Source organism: Zingiber officinale, chromosome 1B (assembly GCF_018446385.1).
Source record: "Zingiber officinale cultivar Zhangliang chromosome 1B, Zo_v1.1, whole genome shotgun sequence".
Classification (NCBI taxonomy): domain Eukaryota; kingdom Viridiplantae; phylum Streptophyta; class Magnoliopsida; order Zingiberales; family Zingiberaceae; genus Zingiber; species Zingiber officinale.
This window is the reverse complement of record NC_055986.1, coordinates 141137509-141154638: the sequence shown is the minus strand read 5'-3', so window position 1 is coordinate 141154638 and position 17130 is coordinate 141137509. Positions and strand designations below refer to the sequence as shown.

General features: G+C 33.9%; 1 protein-coding gene across 1 annotated transcript in view; it reads left to right on the top strand.

Moving 5' to 3' along the window:
• LOC122042851 (uncharacterized mitochondrial protein AtMg00810-like) overlaps positions 1–17012 on the top strand; it is a 49067-nt gene extending 32055 nt beyond the window's left edge. Inside the window, exon 2 of the mRNA XM_042603192.1 lies at positions 16627–17012. Within this exon, the coding sequence (XP_042459126.1) occupies positions 16627–17012 (386 nt within the window). The remainder of the gene's footprint in view (positions 1–16626) is intronic.
• Positions 17013–17130: the final 118 nt, after the last annotated feature.

Below are 17130 nucleotides of genomic sequence, written 5' to 3'. Positions count from 1 at the left end.
CCTTTCATATGACGGAAGTGATATCTGTGAGCCCCTTGATTAGTAGAACACATGAAAGCATGATCATGCTCAAATGAGTCAATATGAGATATTGAACTTATTTGATTGAGTGTGTCTACTTAGAGATTAAGAAACATAAAGATTGATAAGAGGATGACACGGTCTATACTTCATTGATCAATCTAGATATCAAGGATAGAAGGACCAAGTCATATAAGATAATAGTCACGGAAAGGTTAAGTCGGATCTCAACATTCTCGTCACTTGGGTAGCAATGATTCTTTGCTAGATGTCACTCATTGTTTATGTATCTAAAATGTTGATTTGGATACATTATCAATGTTACGAGAACTTATTAGGTCACACACAAAGAACAGGTTGATATTGAGCTGGGTTCATATGATGAATCATTGGATTAAATCTAATCCGAATTAGACTCATTAAGTTAGACTTAATTGTATCCAATTATTAGATTGAGTCTAATTTGAATTAGATCCATGGAGTCAATTTGGATTGATGTTCACGGAGTCAATTAGATTGATAAGGTTAAATGAGTTAGACTCATTGGGTTAACTCGAGTTCATCAAGAAAGATGAATGTCAATTTTGAAACATTAGATTGAATGATTAATTTTGAACCATTAGATTGAAGAGAGGAACCATTAAATTGAAAAGAGAAGTCTAGTCGGGATTAAATGACTAGCAAAGGTAAGTCCTATCCAAAGGATAGGTAGGTGAGAAGTCATAGTGAGTGAAGCCAGACCCTAGTGAGTGAAGTTAGGTAGTGGAAGTCCTGGTGAGTGAAGCTAGGTGGTGGAAGTCTTGGTGAGTGAAGTCAGACCCTAGTGAGTGAAGCTAGGTGGTGGAAGTCCTGGTGAGTGAAGTCGGACCCTGGTGAGTGAAGCTAGGTGGTGGAAGTCTTGGTGAGTGAAGTCGGATCCTAGCGAGTGAAGCTATGTGGAGGAAACCTTGGTGAGTGAAGTTGGGCCCTGGCGAGTGAAGCTAGGTGGAGGAAGTCCTGGTGAGTGAAGCCAGGCAATGGAAGTCCTAGTTGTTGGGACCTTGATGTCTGCTAGAAGAGGGTGAATAGCGTCTCACCCAAAACATCGCTTCTTACAATGGTTAGTATGCACAGCGGAATACAAAAATAAATACTAATAATAGAAAGCAAACCTAACACGTTGATTTAACATGGTTTGGAGATAAGCTCCTACTCCATGGTTGTCCATAAGGTAGACGATCTCGATCCGTCGGTGGATGATTCCCCGGAAAACCTCTGGCCAGCTCGAGTAGCTCCTTGTGGGTGGAGAAACCTCGCCACAAACTCGTACAAGCTCTTGATCACTTAAGAAGACCTTGGAGACTCTAATAGGGGTTAACCATCTCTATTTTCGTCAACCTTGGCCAAGCACCCCGAGCTCTATTAAATATAGCTCGAGAGGAAAACACCTACTGTTTTCCCCACCACCAGTCGACTGGTGCAATCACCAATCGACTGGTCCTAAGTGAAATTCGATCGTTACAAGCCAACGGTTGGCTACCAGTCGACTGATGAAAATACCAGTCGACTGTTACAATAATGCTACAATGCTACAGTAACACTACAGTAAACCCTAATCCTAGGATTTAACCCCTGAGTACATTCACTTAGCACTCGTCCTTGCCCGACCAACCTAGACCTAGCCTTCTAGCCTCCTCTATCAGCCTTGCGTCCCTCAGATGTCTCCTCATCCTTCACGTCTTGCCTTCTGGAGCTTCCATCGGTCTTGTCATTGTTGTCGGGTCTTCCTTTGCCAAGAGGTTACGCCTCCGAGACTTCATCCATTTCCAAGTTACACTTGGACTTACGTTGCCAAGACTACATGCTTGGACTTACACCGCCAAAACTCATCCTTGGACTTTCCTCCTTTGCCAAGATCACACTTGGACTTTCCTTGTTGTACATGTATCCTGCATACTCACAATACATATCAAATACAATAATAAATCTAACTTAAATCTTTGCCCAAACATCAAAACCTAAGGCACCTAGATTGCTCCAACACTGGTGAATGAAGCTAGGCAACCCTAGGGGGAGATAACCCTAGGTTATACTTGAATTCTGTTTTACCTTTTTATCTATTGTGCTAACTTAGTGTTGCAGGGAAGTCCAGCTAGGTCAACAGGCCGACCAGATAGCTGGCACGAAGTCCAGACAAGTCGACGGGTTGACTGGATGTATGACAGGTAAGTTAAGGTAAGTCACTGGAGGGGAGTGACTTGGTGAGAACGCGTTCCCCATTCAAGGAAACAGTAGGCGTCGATCCAAGTTAGAACCATTTTGGGAATCTAAGTTGAGATCGTAACTAGATTCTGGTCTCGGTGAGACAGAATCTAATCACTACTCTGTTTGAATATAATTGTGCTAACACTTTGTTTTGCAGGGTAGTATAAATTATATTTTACCTCGGACTAACATTTTCTTGCAGGAAAATGATTTTCTAAAAAATGGTGGTCCAAGCGCCCGGAGTTGGTCCGGGCGCTCGGAAGGCAAAATTTATCCTCGTCGCAACGTAGAGTGCTTTGATTGGCTGGGCCAACATCATGATCCAGGCGCCCGGAAGCGATTCGGGCCCCCGGAGCACTCCTATAAAAGGAGCCTTCCTCCAGAGCTAAACATAACAACTTCTTTCCACGACTGCTCTATTGCGCTCTGCTCCTACGACGCTGCGAAATTTCTCTAACAACCTGCGGCTCAAGTTCTTTTAAATTGTTGTCAGTATTTCTTTTAAGAGTTCTTGTATATATCTTTGTAATCCTTTTTGCGAATTTCTAGTGAATTGCCCAACGAAAGCACTCGACGAGTGCGGGCCTTGGAGTAGGAGTCAACGAAGGCTCCGAACCAAGTAAAATTGGTTTGTGTTAGCATTGTGTTTTTCATATTTCTGCTCCATACTCGACTTGACTTTGTTACGAATTTTTATATCACTATTCACCTCCTCCCCTCTAGTGAACTCCACAATCCAATAAGTGGTATCAGAGCGGGTACCACTCTGAATTGGTATAACCACCAATCGAGCAAGGGGAGTTCTTTTTAAAAGAAAAATATATATTATTTGTGTTTAAAAAATATCCTTACGTCTTTCATTTTTTCCCTCCTAAATTATTTTTCAAAAATTAATTGTCATCTTTTCACCGTTGGCTAGTATTAGCAAAATATCGCATTTACCAAAATTTAAAATAATATTTTTTTATTATTGTTTTATTATTTTTTGAAATTAGTGAAATACTATATTTTTTCTCTAGCACTGCTAATCCAAGACCAAGTTTTGGCACCTTGTTTTAGTTTTCTATCTTTAGTGCTTAATGGCTCAAGTCGAAGAAACGAAGCATTCACGAACCACCTCCATATGAGATGTACAAGAGACATGAATTCAATCTGTGGAGGATGCAGATGGAAACTTTTATTCTCATGAATGACTTCGATGGTGTCATGGCACTAAGAAGATCAACACAAAACTCAGAAGCAAACCAAAAGGTAATAAAGTTAGTTTCAAATTTATTACCTAACAAAGTTACTTACAGGATAGGAAAGGTCAAGGATGCCCACGAGTTTTGGACCTGCCTGACCAAGCTTCATGAGGAGTCGTTGGAGTTAGACAATCAAGTCAAAATCAAATCCGGACTCGAGTCAGATCCAACGGAGAAGCCTACTAAATTAGCGGTTGCGCTCAAGATTAGTAATATTTACCAAAATACCCCTACTAGTAGTTTAAAAAATATGCATGTTAATTTGGACATTTCTGAAAATATACGTGAAAATAATGTATTTGAAAATATATACAAAAATACCCCAAGGATATTATCTGATAAAATAAATCTAATTAATTTAGAAAATTCAGAAAATCTGAAAATAATTAATAATCCTGAAAATTCAAATGATAACCAAATCAATTTGAATGACTCTACCTCTAAGAAAAATTCAACTAATAATGTTAAAAATATTACTTTACACAAAAATTTAAACAAATTTACAAATTCAGAAAAGTTAAATATTAAAAATTCAAATTTAAACTTAAACAAATCTGAAAATTCAAATGATAATGATGACAAGATCAATATTGATATAGATAAAATTAATAAATTTCTTAATAAATTATTTAATAATCTAGACAATATCAATCTAGAAAATCCTATCCAACCCCAAGATAATTTAATTAGCAATAAATTAAATTTTAAAGATAAGACTAATCTAATAAATTTAACTAATCAACTTAAAAGGTAAAGAAAATATAAGAATAAAATCAAACACTTTGATAAATCAAAACTAAATTTAACAAACTTAAAATTAAATCTGAAAGATAACATATTAAACAAAGATAATCTAGAAAATTCAAAATTAACAATTAATAAAACGTTAAAAGATAAACTGTTAAAGAAATATAATTCAAATAATTTAATTAATTCAAATTTAAAAATTAATAAAAACTTAAACATTAAATACACTCCTTTAAAGAAGGACAATTTGACCAAGTCAATTAATTCAAAATTAAAAACTTAAATTTAAATTACAAATTAAACATTAAATCTTAACTAAAACTAATTTTAATTATACAAAAATATTTTTAAAAAATCAATAATTTAGGGAGAGACTCCAAACTAGTTGGTACCTTCAAAAATAATAACGTATTCGGCAGGGTAATTAGGATTAGCTTAAAAATGAACAAAGTTTAACTTGACCTACGGTACTGGTGAAGTTTTGGATGATAATAGGTTAGGGAAACTCCGTCTATGCATGTCTAGGAAGATATGGCTTCGACCTGGTGCATTTGGCTGAGTGGAACTAACTGAAGCTACCCCTTACGGATCCTAACTAGTCAGACCAAGATTTTGTACTAAGTTCAGTGGATGAGACTATTTGGAAAACCTCGAATGCATGGTTATTCTAATGATGTCCAAGTGACTCATCATAGCCTATAAGTTTATCCAAAAAATACTTGTTTGTTGAGCCCAATACTAAACTTGAATCTAACACAAAGTTCAACCAAACCCTGAAATTAAACTTAATTCATCTCAAAAAATCATAGGATTCCTTGATTGAAAATATAGATCGGGTGATATGACTAAGGCAAATTATTTTAAATTAAATTAAAATTAAATTAAATTTAAATTAAATTATTTTAATTAAATTTAATTAAAATTAAATTGAAACTAAAACTAAGTTAAAATTAAACTAAGTTAAAACTAAAGTAATTTAAAAATTACACAAAAAATTAATTTAAAAATCATTTTTAAAAAAATATTTTAAAAGAACTTTCAAAAATACTTTTAAAAATTATTTTAAACATACTTTTAAACAATTATTTTAAAAATATTTTTTAAAAACTATTTTAAAAATACTTTTACAAATTATTTTAAAAATTCTTTTAACTCAAAAATTATTTTCAATTGTTTTTTTAAAAAAAAAATATTTTAAACTTAAAAAATTATACTTTTAAAATTATTTTAAACATAAAAAAAACATTCCCTTAAAATTTATTTAAACTTAAAAAATTATTCTTTTAAAAATTAATTTAAAACTTAAACAATTATTCTTTTAAAAATTATTTTAAACTTTAAAAAATTATTCTTTAAACATTAATTAAAACATAAAAAATAATTATTTTAAAAATTATTTTAAACTTAAAAAATTATTATTTTAAAAATTAATTTAAACTTAAAAATTATTCTTACAAAAATTAATTTAAACTTAAAAAATTATTCTTTTAAAAATTAATTTAAACTTAAAAAATTATTCTTTTAAAAATTATTTTAAACTAAAAAAATTATTCTTTTAAAATTAATTTAAACTTAAAAAATTATTATTTTAAAAATTAATTTAAACTTAAAATTATTCTTTTAAAAATTAATTTAAACTTAAAAATTATTCTTTTAAAATTATTTTAATTTTAAAAAAATATTCGTTTAAAAATTATTTTAAAGTTAAAAAATTATTTTTTAAAATTTACGTAAAAATTTAAAAATTATTTTAAAATTTTAAAATTATTTTTTAAAAAATAATTTAAATTAAAAAATTATCATAAAAATTATTTGAAAAATTAATTTAACTTAAGATTATTTTAAAAATTAATTTAACTTAAAAATTATTTTTAAAAAAATTATTTTAAAAATTATTTTAAAATTAATTTAACTTGAAAATTATTTTAACTTAAAAAAATATTTTAAAAAATTATCTTATCTTAAAAATTACTTTAAAATAAATAAAAATTAACTTTAAAATTTAACTTTAAAAATTAAAGTTAAAAATCAAATTAAAAACTTAAAATTAAAATTAAATTAAGTTAAACCTAAAAACTTAAACTTAAAATTAAAATTAATATTAAAATTAAAATTAAAATTAATTCTAATCTATGTTACTTAACTTAAAATTAACAACTTGAAATTAACAACTTATTTAATCTAAATCTACTTAATTCTTAATCTTAATTAAAAAATAACCTAACCTACTTATCTCCTAACTTATTTAGCATATTAATTAATCAATTAATACTCTCAATCAAAATCCTTTTAATATTTTTTTTAAAAAATCTTTTAAAATCTTTTTTTCCTCTTATAAAACCCTTTTAAAAAATTATTTTCAAAATCATTTTAAAAGTTAGACACTTAACTTAAAACTTAAATCTTAATTAAATTAATTAAAATTCAATTAGACTTTAAACTTAATAATTAATGAAAAATAATTGTTCAGTTTAACTTTATTTAAGAACTAAGATTGACTTAATTAGTATTTTGATTTAACCTAATCAACTTTACTCTAAATCATTTTAAATCAAACTTGATTTTACATTAAAACATTAATTAAAATTTTAACTACTTTATCTTAATTAAAGAACCTTAAAATTACTTAACTTGGTTTAATAACTTTAACTCTAAATTAATATTTAAATTAAATCTAAAAACAAAAAAAAAGTAAAATATGTGAAAAATCATATTATACCTAAGACTTTCATTAATTAACTCAATCAATTAATATAAAATTTAAAATTGTGTTAATCAAATAAGTATTAAATTAAGTTACTTATTATTGAGTTAGTAACAAATCAATTCTTAACTTAATCCTAGAATAATTGATTATTGATTAATTTAAATAACCTTATTTTATTCAAACTTATATAAACAACTATATAAAAATTCTTATGTAAATAATATACTTAATGAACATAAGTATTACTAACACTAAAATCCCCTAAAAACATTTAGGTATAAAAATATGCCAAGGCCTTGATGTTTAACATACCCAAACCCCAGTATTAGCTTAAGAAGGAGTGTTGACTTCAAGAGGAGTGTTGACTTCAGGGGGAGTAATAAATTCAGGGGGAGAATTACTATTCAACATATTTTGCAAAATTATGTTTAAATTTTTAACCTTTTCAAAAGTTCTTTTAAAATTAAAACAATAAGTTTTAAAAATAGCTTTAAAACATAAATTTTTTTTAAGATTTCAAAATCTTACTTAAAATTTTACCATTCGATTTTTGAAAACTTTCCTTTATATCTTTTTCAAATATTCATCTTCAAAAAGGTTTCTAAAATTATTTGAAAAGTTATACTTCAAAATATTATCATCTTATTTTTTTAAACTTAAATTTAAAAAAAAAACATTTTAAAAACATCTCCTATATCTTTTTCAATGTTTTTTTTAAATGTTTTTGAAAGTTAGATTCAATTTTCAAAATGTTTTCCAAACTTTTTATTTTGAAAATGTTATTTCTTTAATCTTCTAACTCTGTTATAGTATTTTCAAAATTTTAGAAATCTAATGAAAAAATAGTAAATTATGCAAAATTAGTAGACTTTGAAAATTATTTCTAACTTCTTTATTGAAAATCTTTACTTTTGAACAAGTTATTAACTGTTTTTTTTAAATTTCCCCCGTTACCATATATTATTGTTGGTGCAAAGTCTAATTAATAGAGAGTAACCTTTAAGTTCATATCTTTTTGATGTGTGCCAAAGGGGGAGAATAATCTTAAGTTAGAAAAGTTAAAGGAAGAGAGTTATCTTAAGTTAGAAAAGTTAAAACATTTCTAATTTCTCAAACTTTGAGTTTAACCCTTAAAGACCCAAGCCTAACTTAAGAAAATTGTCAAACGTCAAAAAGGGGGAGATTGTTAATGCAGTCGACCTCTAGGGTTTCGATGTTTGACAATATACCTAAGTCTGGTCAATTTGACCAAGGGTTAATCCAAACAGGACTTGGTGTTTAGAAGAGAGAAGTCTAGTCAAGACTAGATGACTAGCAAAGGTAAGTCCTATCTAAAGGATAGGCAGGTGAGAAGTCCTAGTGAGTGAAGTCAGACCTTAATGAGTGAAACTAGGTAGTGAACCTAGGTGGTGGAAGTTCTGGTGAGTGAAGCTAGGTGGTGGAAGTCCTGGTGAGTGAAGTCAGGCCCTAGGGAGTGAAGCTAGGTGGAGGAAGTCCTGGTGAGTAAAGTCGGGCCCTAGCGAGTGAAGCTAGGTGGAGGAAGTTCTGGTGAGTGAAGTCAAACAATGGAAGTCCTAATGAGTGAAGCTAAGCAACCCTAGAGGGAGATAACCCTAGATTATACTTGAATTCTATTTTACCTTATTATTTTATCTATTGTGCTAACTCAGTGTTGCAGGGAAGTCCTGCTAGGTCAACGAGCCGACTAGATAGTTGGCACAAAGTCCAGCCAGGATGTCTAGCAGGTAAGTTAAGTCACTGGATGAAAGTGACTTGGTGAGGACACATTCCCCGTTCGAGGGAACAATAGGCGTCGATCCAACTTAGAACTATTTCGGGAATCTAAGTTGAGATCGTGACTAAATTCTAGTCTCGGTGAGATAGAATCTAATTACTACTCTCTTTGAATATAATTGTGATAACACTTTATTTTGTAGGGTAGTATAAATTGTATTTTACCTCGGACTAACATTTTCTTACAGGAAAATGATTTTCTGGAAAATGGTGGTCCGAGCGCCCGGAACTAGTCCGGGCACCCGGAAGGCAAAACTTATCCTCATCACATCATGGAACGCGCTGATTGGCTGGGCCAACATCACAGTCCAAGCGTCCGGAAGGGATCCGGGTGCCCGGAGCACTCCTATAAAAGGAGCCTTCCTTTAGAGCTAAACATAACAACTTCTTTCTGCGACTGCTCTGTTGCACTCTGCTCCTGCGACGCTACGAAGCTTCTTCGACAACCTGTGGCTCAAGTTTTTTTAAATTGTTGTGGATATTTATTTTAAGAGTTCTTGTACTTATCTTTGTAATCCTTTTAGTGAAGTACTAGTGAATTGCCCAATGAAAGCACTCGACGAGTGCGGGCCTTGGAGTAGGAGTCGACGAAGGCTCCGAACCAAGTAAAATTGGTTTGTATTAGCATTGTGTCTTTCATATTTTCGCTACGTACTCGACTTGACTTTGTTACGAATTTTTAGATTGCTATTCCCCCCCCCCCCCCCCCCCCCCCCTCTAGTGAACTCCACGATCCAACATAAGTAAGATAAGCACTGGAGGAGAGTGATCTAGTTAGGACGAGTCTCATTTGGGGGCGTTAGGCGCATGTCTAATTTAGGTCTATTTTAAAATTTTAAATTGAGACCATGACTAAATCCTGGTCTCAGGGAGATAAGATCTAAGTACTACTGCTACCTTATTGTACTAAATTTATTTTGTAGGATAAACATATTATGGTTGTCTGGATTAACTCTTTTTTACAAGAAAGATGAAGGTGAAAAAGAGGGAACCGAGCATTTAGAAGGGATCTGGGCTCCCGGACTTCAGGCGGTCGGAGTTGATCTGGGCACCCAGACCGCTTTAATAAGGTCAGGCGATGCCTGGCCAGCCACCCTAGCAGTCCGTGCACCCGGAGTTGCTTCAGGCACCCAGACCAACAAAGTTCATCCAGAAGCTGAATTGGAGTGCAATGGCTAGCCGACCCATGTCAATAGTCCAAGCGTCCAGAGGTGGATAAACTTCTTGGATAAAATTTCGACAAGAGCTTACTACGTCAGCACAGTCCAAGCATCCGGGAGGGGGTTTAGGTGTCTGGACGGGGCTATAAAAGGAGGCTTCAACTAGCAGCTCTAGAACATCAATTGCTACAACTTTCGTACTCACGTGTTGCTCCAAAAAGGTCTTCGAGATATCGAAAAGCTACTCCGGCAAGCCACGCTCAAGTCTACAATTTTGTATTATCGGTATAATCTAAATTCCTGCATGGCACTTACTCTTGTAACAATTTCATGATTATAGTGATTGCCCAACGAAAGCAATCAGCGAGTGCGAGCCTTGGAGTAGGAGTCACTGAAGGCTTCGAACCAAGTAAAACACATGTGTTTGTTAGAGTGTATACTAAAAGTCTAGTTTTTTGTAAACATTTATTTTAAAATAAAGAATCACATTGGTCAAATGTCTACATTTATATGCTAAGTGTAGTTGTTCAATTAATTTATATTGTAGATAAAATAGTGTGTGGTGTCACACACAGAAGATCATGTTATCAATTCCTTATAAATTATAAACAGTAGCTCAAGACTAAGATGGATGGGAACAAACCATTGGAATAGTCATATTGTAATTTGATATTAGTTTATCTTAACTATAAAATTACACTAGTACACTCTGAGTGTATTGAGCAGGACCATTTAAGGTAAGTTCTTTTTATACTGACTGCATTAAAGAACAAGACCTTTGTTATTATAAAAGTGTGTGCTCTTAATCTTGATATAATAACAAGCGCATATATTTAGTATTTATTTCTTTAATTTATCAGAGGGTGTGATTTAGCTCGATAAATCAATAGGCCCGATAAGTTGAGAAATAATATTATTTATAGTGTGTGTTGTTGATTATAGAAGGAAATTGTGTCATAGAAATCTATGTTGATAATGTCCCCAAGAGGAGCTCATAAGGATTGTCATGTAAACCCTGTAGGTGGACTTAGTCCAACATGACGATAAGGTTGAGTGGTACTATTTTTGGAGCTAGATATTAATTAAGTGAGTTGTCAGTAACTCATTTAATTAGTGGACATTCTATATCTTAAACACAGGGAGACTAACACACTCATGATAAGAAGGAGCCCATATAGTAATATGGGATTGGTGCAGTAGTTCAATAATAACTCTTTAGTAGAATGAGATATTATTGATGAACTCGAGTTGGGTGTTCGGGGCGAACACGAGAAGCTCAAGTTCATCGGGAGACCAAAACTAATTTCTTCTCTCGGTCCCTGTCGTAGCCTCTTAATTATAAAGTGTTATACCCACTCATACCTACCTTCTTACCCACCTTAAGGTAGTCGACCAAGCTTAGCTTGGAGCCCAAGCTAGGGCCGGCCAAACCAAGGTTAGATGGGTTAAGTAGGTGGTCGGCCCTAGCTTGAACCCAAGCTTAGGTGGCCGACCATAATTAAATTTAAAGGGATTTTAATTTTTAAAATCTTTCCTTATGTGGAAACCATGATTTTAAAAGAAAGTTTAAAATTTAAATCTTTCCTTTTATAGTTTTCTACAAAAGATTAAGAGAAAGGTTTGATATTTTTCCTTATTTGTAGTTAAAAGGAAGATTTTAATTTTTGATAAAACTTTCTTTTTTTGTAACCATTCTCATGATTTTAAAAGAGAGTTTTAAAATTAAATCTTTTCTTTTATATCTTTCTATAAAAGATTAAGAGAAAGATTTGATATCTTTCCTTATTTGTAGTTAAAAGGAAGATTTTAATTTTAGATAAAACTTTCCTTTTTGTAAATCATCCACATGTTTTAATAGAGAGATTTTAATTTATAAAAGTTTTCTTTTATAACCAACTATGAAGGGAATTTTTAAAAGAGAAATTTTTGTTTTAAAATTTCTAGAAATAAATTAGGAAGTTTTAATTTTGTGTTTAAAACTTTCCTTGTTTGGAAGAGTTGTAGGGGTCGGCCACATTAATAAATAAAAGGAATTTTTAATTAAATTTCCCTTTTCATTGGCAAGGAAATTAAGGAAGTTTTAATTAAAACTTTCCTTATTTGCCAAGACCAAGGAATATAAAAGAGAGGGTAAAGGTGTCTCGCCTTATAACAATCTATCTTCTATTATTCCTCTCTTCCTTATGGTGGTCAACCCTCTCTTCTTCCTCTTCCCCTATTCTTCTTCTTAAGTGGCCGGCGGCATCATCGTCTTGGAGAGATCTTCGTGGTTGGATTTTGCTTGGAGAAGAAGAAGAGATAGGAGGCATTGTTTCCTAGCATTCCTTGGAGCTTGGTTGGTGGCCGAAGTTCTTCATCTCTAGGAGATTGTTGGTGGCCAAAATTTGCAAGGAGAAGAAGGAGGCTTGGGTGGATTCTCATCTTGGTAGATCGTCGCCCACACGACATTCGAGATAAGAAGAGGAATACGATAGAAGATCACGAGGTCTATAAGCTACAAAATGTATAACTAGTTATTAGTTTCTGCATCATAACTAGTTCATCTTTTTGTTTAGATCTTGAAATACCAAACACAAGAGACTAACATTTTTAGGTTTCGAATTTATGATTCAAGTTTGTGTTTCTTTTGTTTTTTTTTTGATCTTGTGATTCAATTGTTCTTATTGGTTAAACCTAGGGTTACTATAAGGAGATTAAATATTGAATTTCGTTGAAAAACTTTGTCTAGAAAGTGGTGGATGATCCCATACCCAAGAAGGTCTAGTGTCTCACCATGTTTAACCTGGAAGCTGATCTCTGAAATAAATATTTAATCGAATTTGTAACATGGGCGGGTTTGGATTAATAATGTTAAACATCGTTTGCAATCCAAGTCTAAACCTCTAAGAACAGATAAGTTGAATTTGGAATCAATAATGTTAAGTTCTGTTTGCGATTCCAAATTTAATTTCTAAAGAACACAATAGATTGTTAGGAATGGTTCAGGACTTGTACAAAATTTTTGTACAAGAGAACCAGTACGATATTCCGAGTAGCAACCAACAGTGTTAGCATTTGTCTTTCACTTTAATTATTTCCACTACGTATTCTCTACTTTTGAAAAAGTGGCAAACGCTATTCCCCCCCCCCCCCCCCCCCCCCCCCTTCTAGTGTCTTTATGATACAACTTCTTTTCGTTTGAAATACTTAGCTTCTAAAAAATTGTAAACTCATGATATTTCATATTGTGGCTGCAAATTGGCAAAATTCTCTACTTTACCTTTCTTTAGAATTATCTCTATTTCTCTTGCACCATTTGAGTTAGTTCATTCTAATATGTAAGGTCAATCTCCTATTCGTACACCTAGTGGATCATGTTACTACATTTCCTTTATTGATGATTGTATTTGTTACACTTGGGTTTATCTTATGAAACATCATTCTGATTGCCTTGGTATTTATCAAATATTTTATGTCATGGTAAAAACTCAACATAATGCTATTATTAAATGCTTTCAATGTGATTTAGGTGGTAAATATACATCCAATATTTTTTCTGAACTACTTGCCTTGGATGGTATAATTCGTCAAACTTCTTGTACTGACACTCCTGAACAAAACGGTGTTACTAAAAGAAAACATAGACATTGTTGAAACTGCACAATCTCTCCTGTTATTTACATATGTTCCTAACGAGTTCTAGGGTGAATCTATTCTTACTGCAATCCATTCTATCAATAGAATTTCATCTTCTATTACATCCAGTTTGTCTCCTTTAGAAAAACTATATGGTTCTATTCCTGATTTTCTGTCTTAAGAGTTTTTGGGTCCACATGTTTTGTCCTCCGTCCTCATGTTAACTGTAGTAAGCTTAGTTCTCTATTCTCTCTTTGTGTTTTTCTTGGCTACAGTGAGAGTCAAAAGGGATATAGATGTTATGATCCAGTTAGTCAAAAACTCTATGTCTCACGTCCTATTATTTTTCTTGAACACATTCCATTCTATTCCATTCCCTCTGAGACTCCTAATCTTTAAAAATCTGATCTCACTCGTATTAATCCTTTTTACAATGACTCTGATGATATGTCATCTCATGTTTCGCCATAACTAGACTCCCCTAGCATCTCTTCTTCTAATGATACTACTTGTAGGATTGACATCATACAGATTCTGGTCATCAGCTCCCTGATGATCCCTCTACTTTTACTACTTCCCATGATGCTCCTGTGATAGTGGTGTTGGTCCCTTGGAGATCGACAAGACGGGGTGAATTTCCTGAAATCTAAAAATAGAAATACCTTTCTCAAACTTTTACAGCTTTATTAAAACAAACACTTGCATAGAAAGAATTAAGAAACTAATTTAAAAAAATGAGGTACAGAGATTTTACTTGATTTATAATCAGAAGATTACTAATCCAAGAAGTTAAAAGTCCACTAAAATCTCCTTCAGGTGGAGAAGCTTCTTGTAGCAGTCAAAGCTCACAATTACAAAGCTAAACTCAAGGTAGAACGTTTACAAGTGTTCTTATCTATATTTTTTAGTATTATTTAGCTTCTGGGATTATGGTTGTATTTATAGCTTTGATCGGAGCGCCTTGAAGGTTCTAGGCGCCTGAAGGGGGATAAAATTTTATCCCCATCGCAATGGATTACGACATGTCATGTTTTGATAAACTTTTTGATCCAGGCCCACAGAAGGTGTTGATCCTGCCCCAGCTAAGCGAGGCACCCCAAGGGTGCCTAGGTGATTTGGACGCCTGGACTGAAGTCAACCTCCCTATTGACTTTTCGGTCCAGGCTCTCGCTCCGGCTCCACTCATTTGGGTTCGGGTCTTCCGCTCTGGCTCCTCTTATTTGGGTGATTCCAGCTATCCGGAATAGGGCTCACCTGAACCCATTTTTCGGCCTTCTCGTGGAACTTTCTGCTCTGACTTCTCATCCCTCGTAAACGTTGTACATCTCCTTCTCGTCCACCAACGTACTCTTCCGCAACACCTCGTCCCTCAGATGCATCAAGCCCGTCGACTCTCTCCCGTTTCGTCCTCCTCGCTAGCTGCGTCTTTCGCTCGACCTCCTGTGCTCCTAAGTTCCTGCACACTTAGACACAGAACATCAAAACATAACAAGACCTAACTTGACTTGGTTGATCACATCAAAACTATCTCGGGGGTACTAATAAGTGGATCCTCCTTCTAGTTACCCTCAACGATGTCATCAGTCTACTTAATTACCTGATTTTGTGTATTCTACTTATTCTGGTTCTTTTTCTTCTTTTTTGGTTTCTATTCACCAATTGTCTGAGCCCTCCTCTTATAGAGAAGTTGTTCTTGATCCTCTTTGGCAATAGGCTATGGGGGAAGAACTTTAGGCTTTGTATCAAACATGTACTTGGGATCTTGTCCTTGTTCCTTTAGGGAAGCTTGTTATTGGTTCTCGATAGGTATATAAGATCAAAACTAAATCTGATTGGTCAATTGAGTGGTATAAAGATCATTTGATTGCTAAAGGATTTTTCCAATAGTATGATATGGATTATGAGGAAACCTTTGCTCCAGCTTCCAAGCTTGTTACTGATCCTGTCCGAAAGCTAAGAAGACGACTAGCTGAGAATGCAGCTCTGGCATTGACTAGAAGAAGACTCCACACTGCCCTACAAAATCAGGAGTGTTAGTGTCAGGTTAGGGAAGGGATCCCCAGCATTGGCCCTCCGATGCTCAAGTCAGTCTTCGGCTCAGTGGAGAAGAATAGTAGAAATGAACAGTAGTAGAGAGCGTGTAAGATAATGAAGCATTGCATACCTTCGTCTGTGGATGGAAACTACCTTTTATAGTATCATTGTAGCATCTGTGCACGCATCCTAAAACATATGCATATTTTCCAAAGCATCCTAAGAAAGGATAAGTCAAAAAGTGTCTATGATATTTTTCCTTAAGCGAGCATCCAAATCTCTGATGTGATAGACTAGAAGTTTCTAAAGTATGATTTACCTACAGGACATTCTCTGTTGTCGGTGATACAAACTTCCAAAAGAGTGTGATAAGACATATATATGGGTCCCACTGGAGGCCACTTGGCCGGGGCGTCACTAGCCCGGTCATACTGAATGGAGTTATCGACCTATTCTTCACTCAGCCTTACTATTGTCTTAGAGGCGTATTGTGTCCAACCGGACCTGAGGTCTGATAGGCTAGGGCAATGGACTAAGTAACTTAGTATTTGGCTCTTAACCTCGGTTGCAAGTGTCGAGGATGATCGCTCGAAAGGTCTGATCGACCCTTCACGTTCGACCTGCTCTCAGGGCCCGCTCGGCCAACCTTGCTTGGTTCATAATCTAAGGTCTCGTAGTCCACCTGATCATGCGACTTTGATTGTTTGACTTTGATTTCTACGTCAACTGCTTTAACCCACTTTTTAGGGGGGGCATCTTTATTATCGTATTAATTACTATCTGTACTCTCATTACAGTTGCATCAGTTAGCCAGTGGTCTATTTTCCAAATAGATATTAAAAATACATTTTTTAATGGAAATCTTTAAGAAGACGTCTACATAGTGCCTCCATCAGGTGTCACTACAACCCTGGTGAAGTTTATAGACTAAAAAAGGCTCTTTATAGCCTTAAACAATCTCCTCGAGCTTGGTTTGACAAGTTCTCCATTGTAATTGGATCTCTTGGCTTTCTTCCTAGCCAGCATGACTCTACTCTTTTTGTTCATTGTACTTCGTTAGGTCGCACATTACTCTCTCTTTATGTTGATGACATGATTATTACAGCAGATGATTTAAGTGGAATAGAAGAGTTGAAATTGCATTTGACTCGTGAGTTTGATATGAAAGATTTGGGTCCTCTGCGTTATTTTTTGGGACTTGAAGCAGTTTATTCTCCTCGTGGCTATCTTCTCTCGCAATCCAAATATATTGGTGACATTCTAGAGCAGACTCATCTATCTGATGCTCACATTGTTGATACTCTGCTTGAAATTAATGCTCGGTACTCTTCTGTTGATGGTGTTCCCTTGCCAAATTCATCTTTATATGACACTCTAGTTGGCAATCTAGTATATCTCACCATCACTAGGCCTGACATTGCTTATGTTGTACATTTTGTCAACTAGTTTGTTGTTTCTCCCACTTTAGTACATTGGGGAGCTGTGCTTTACATCTTTCGATAACTTTGAGGTATTCAGTTTTATAGTTTTTTTTATCCTTCTACTTCTACCTTAGAGTTGTATG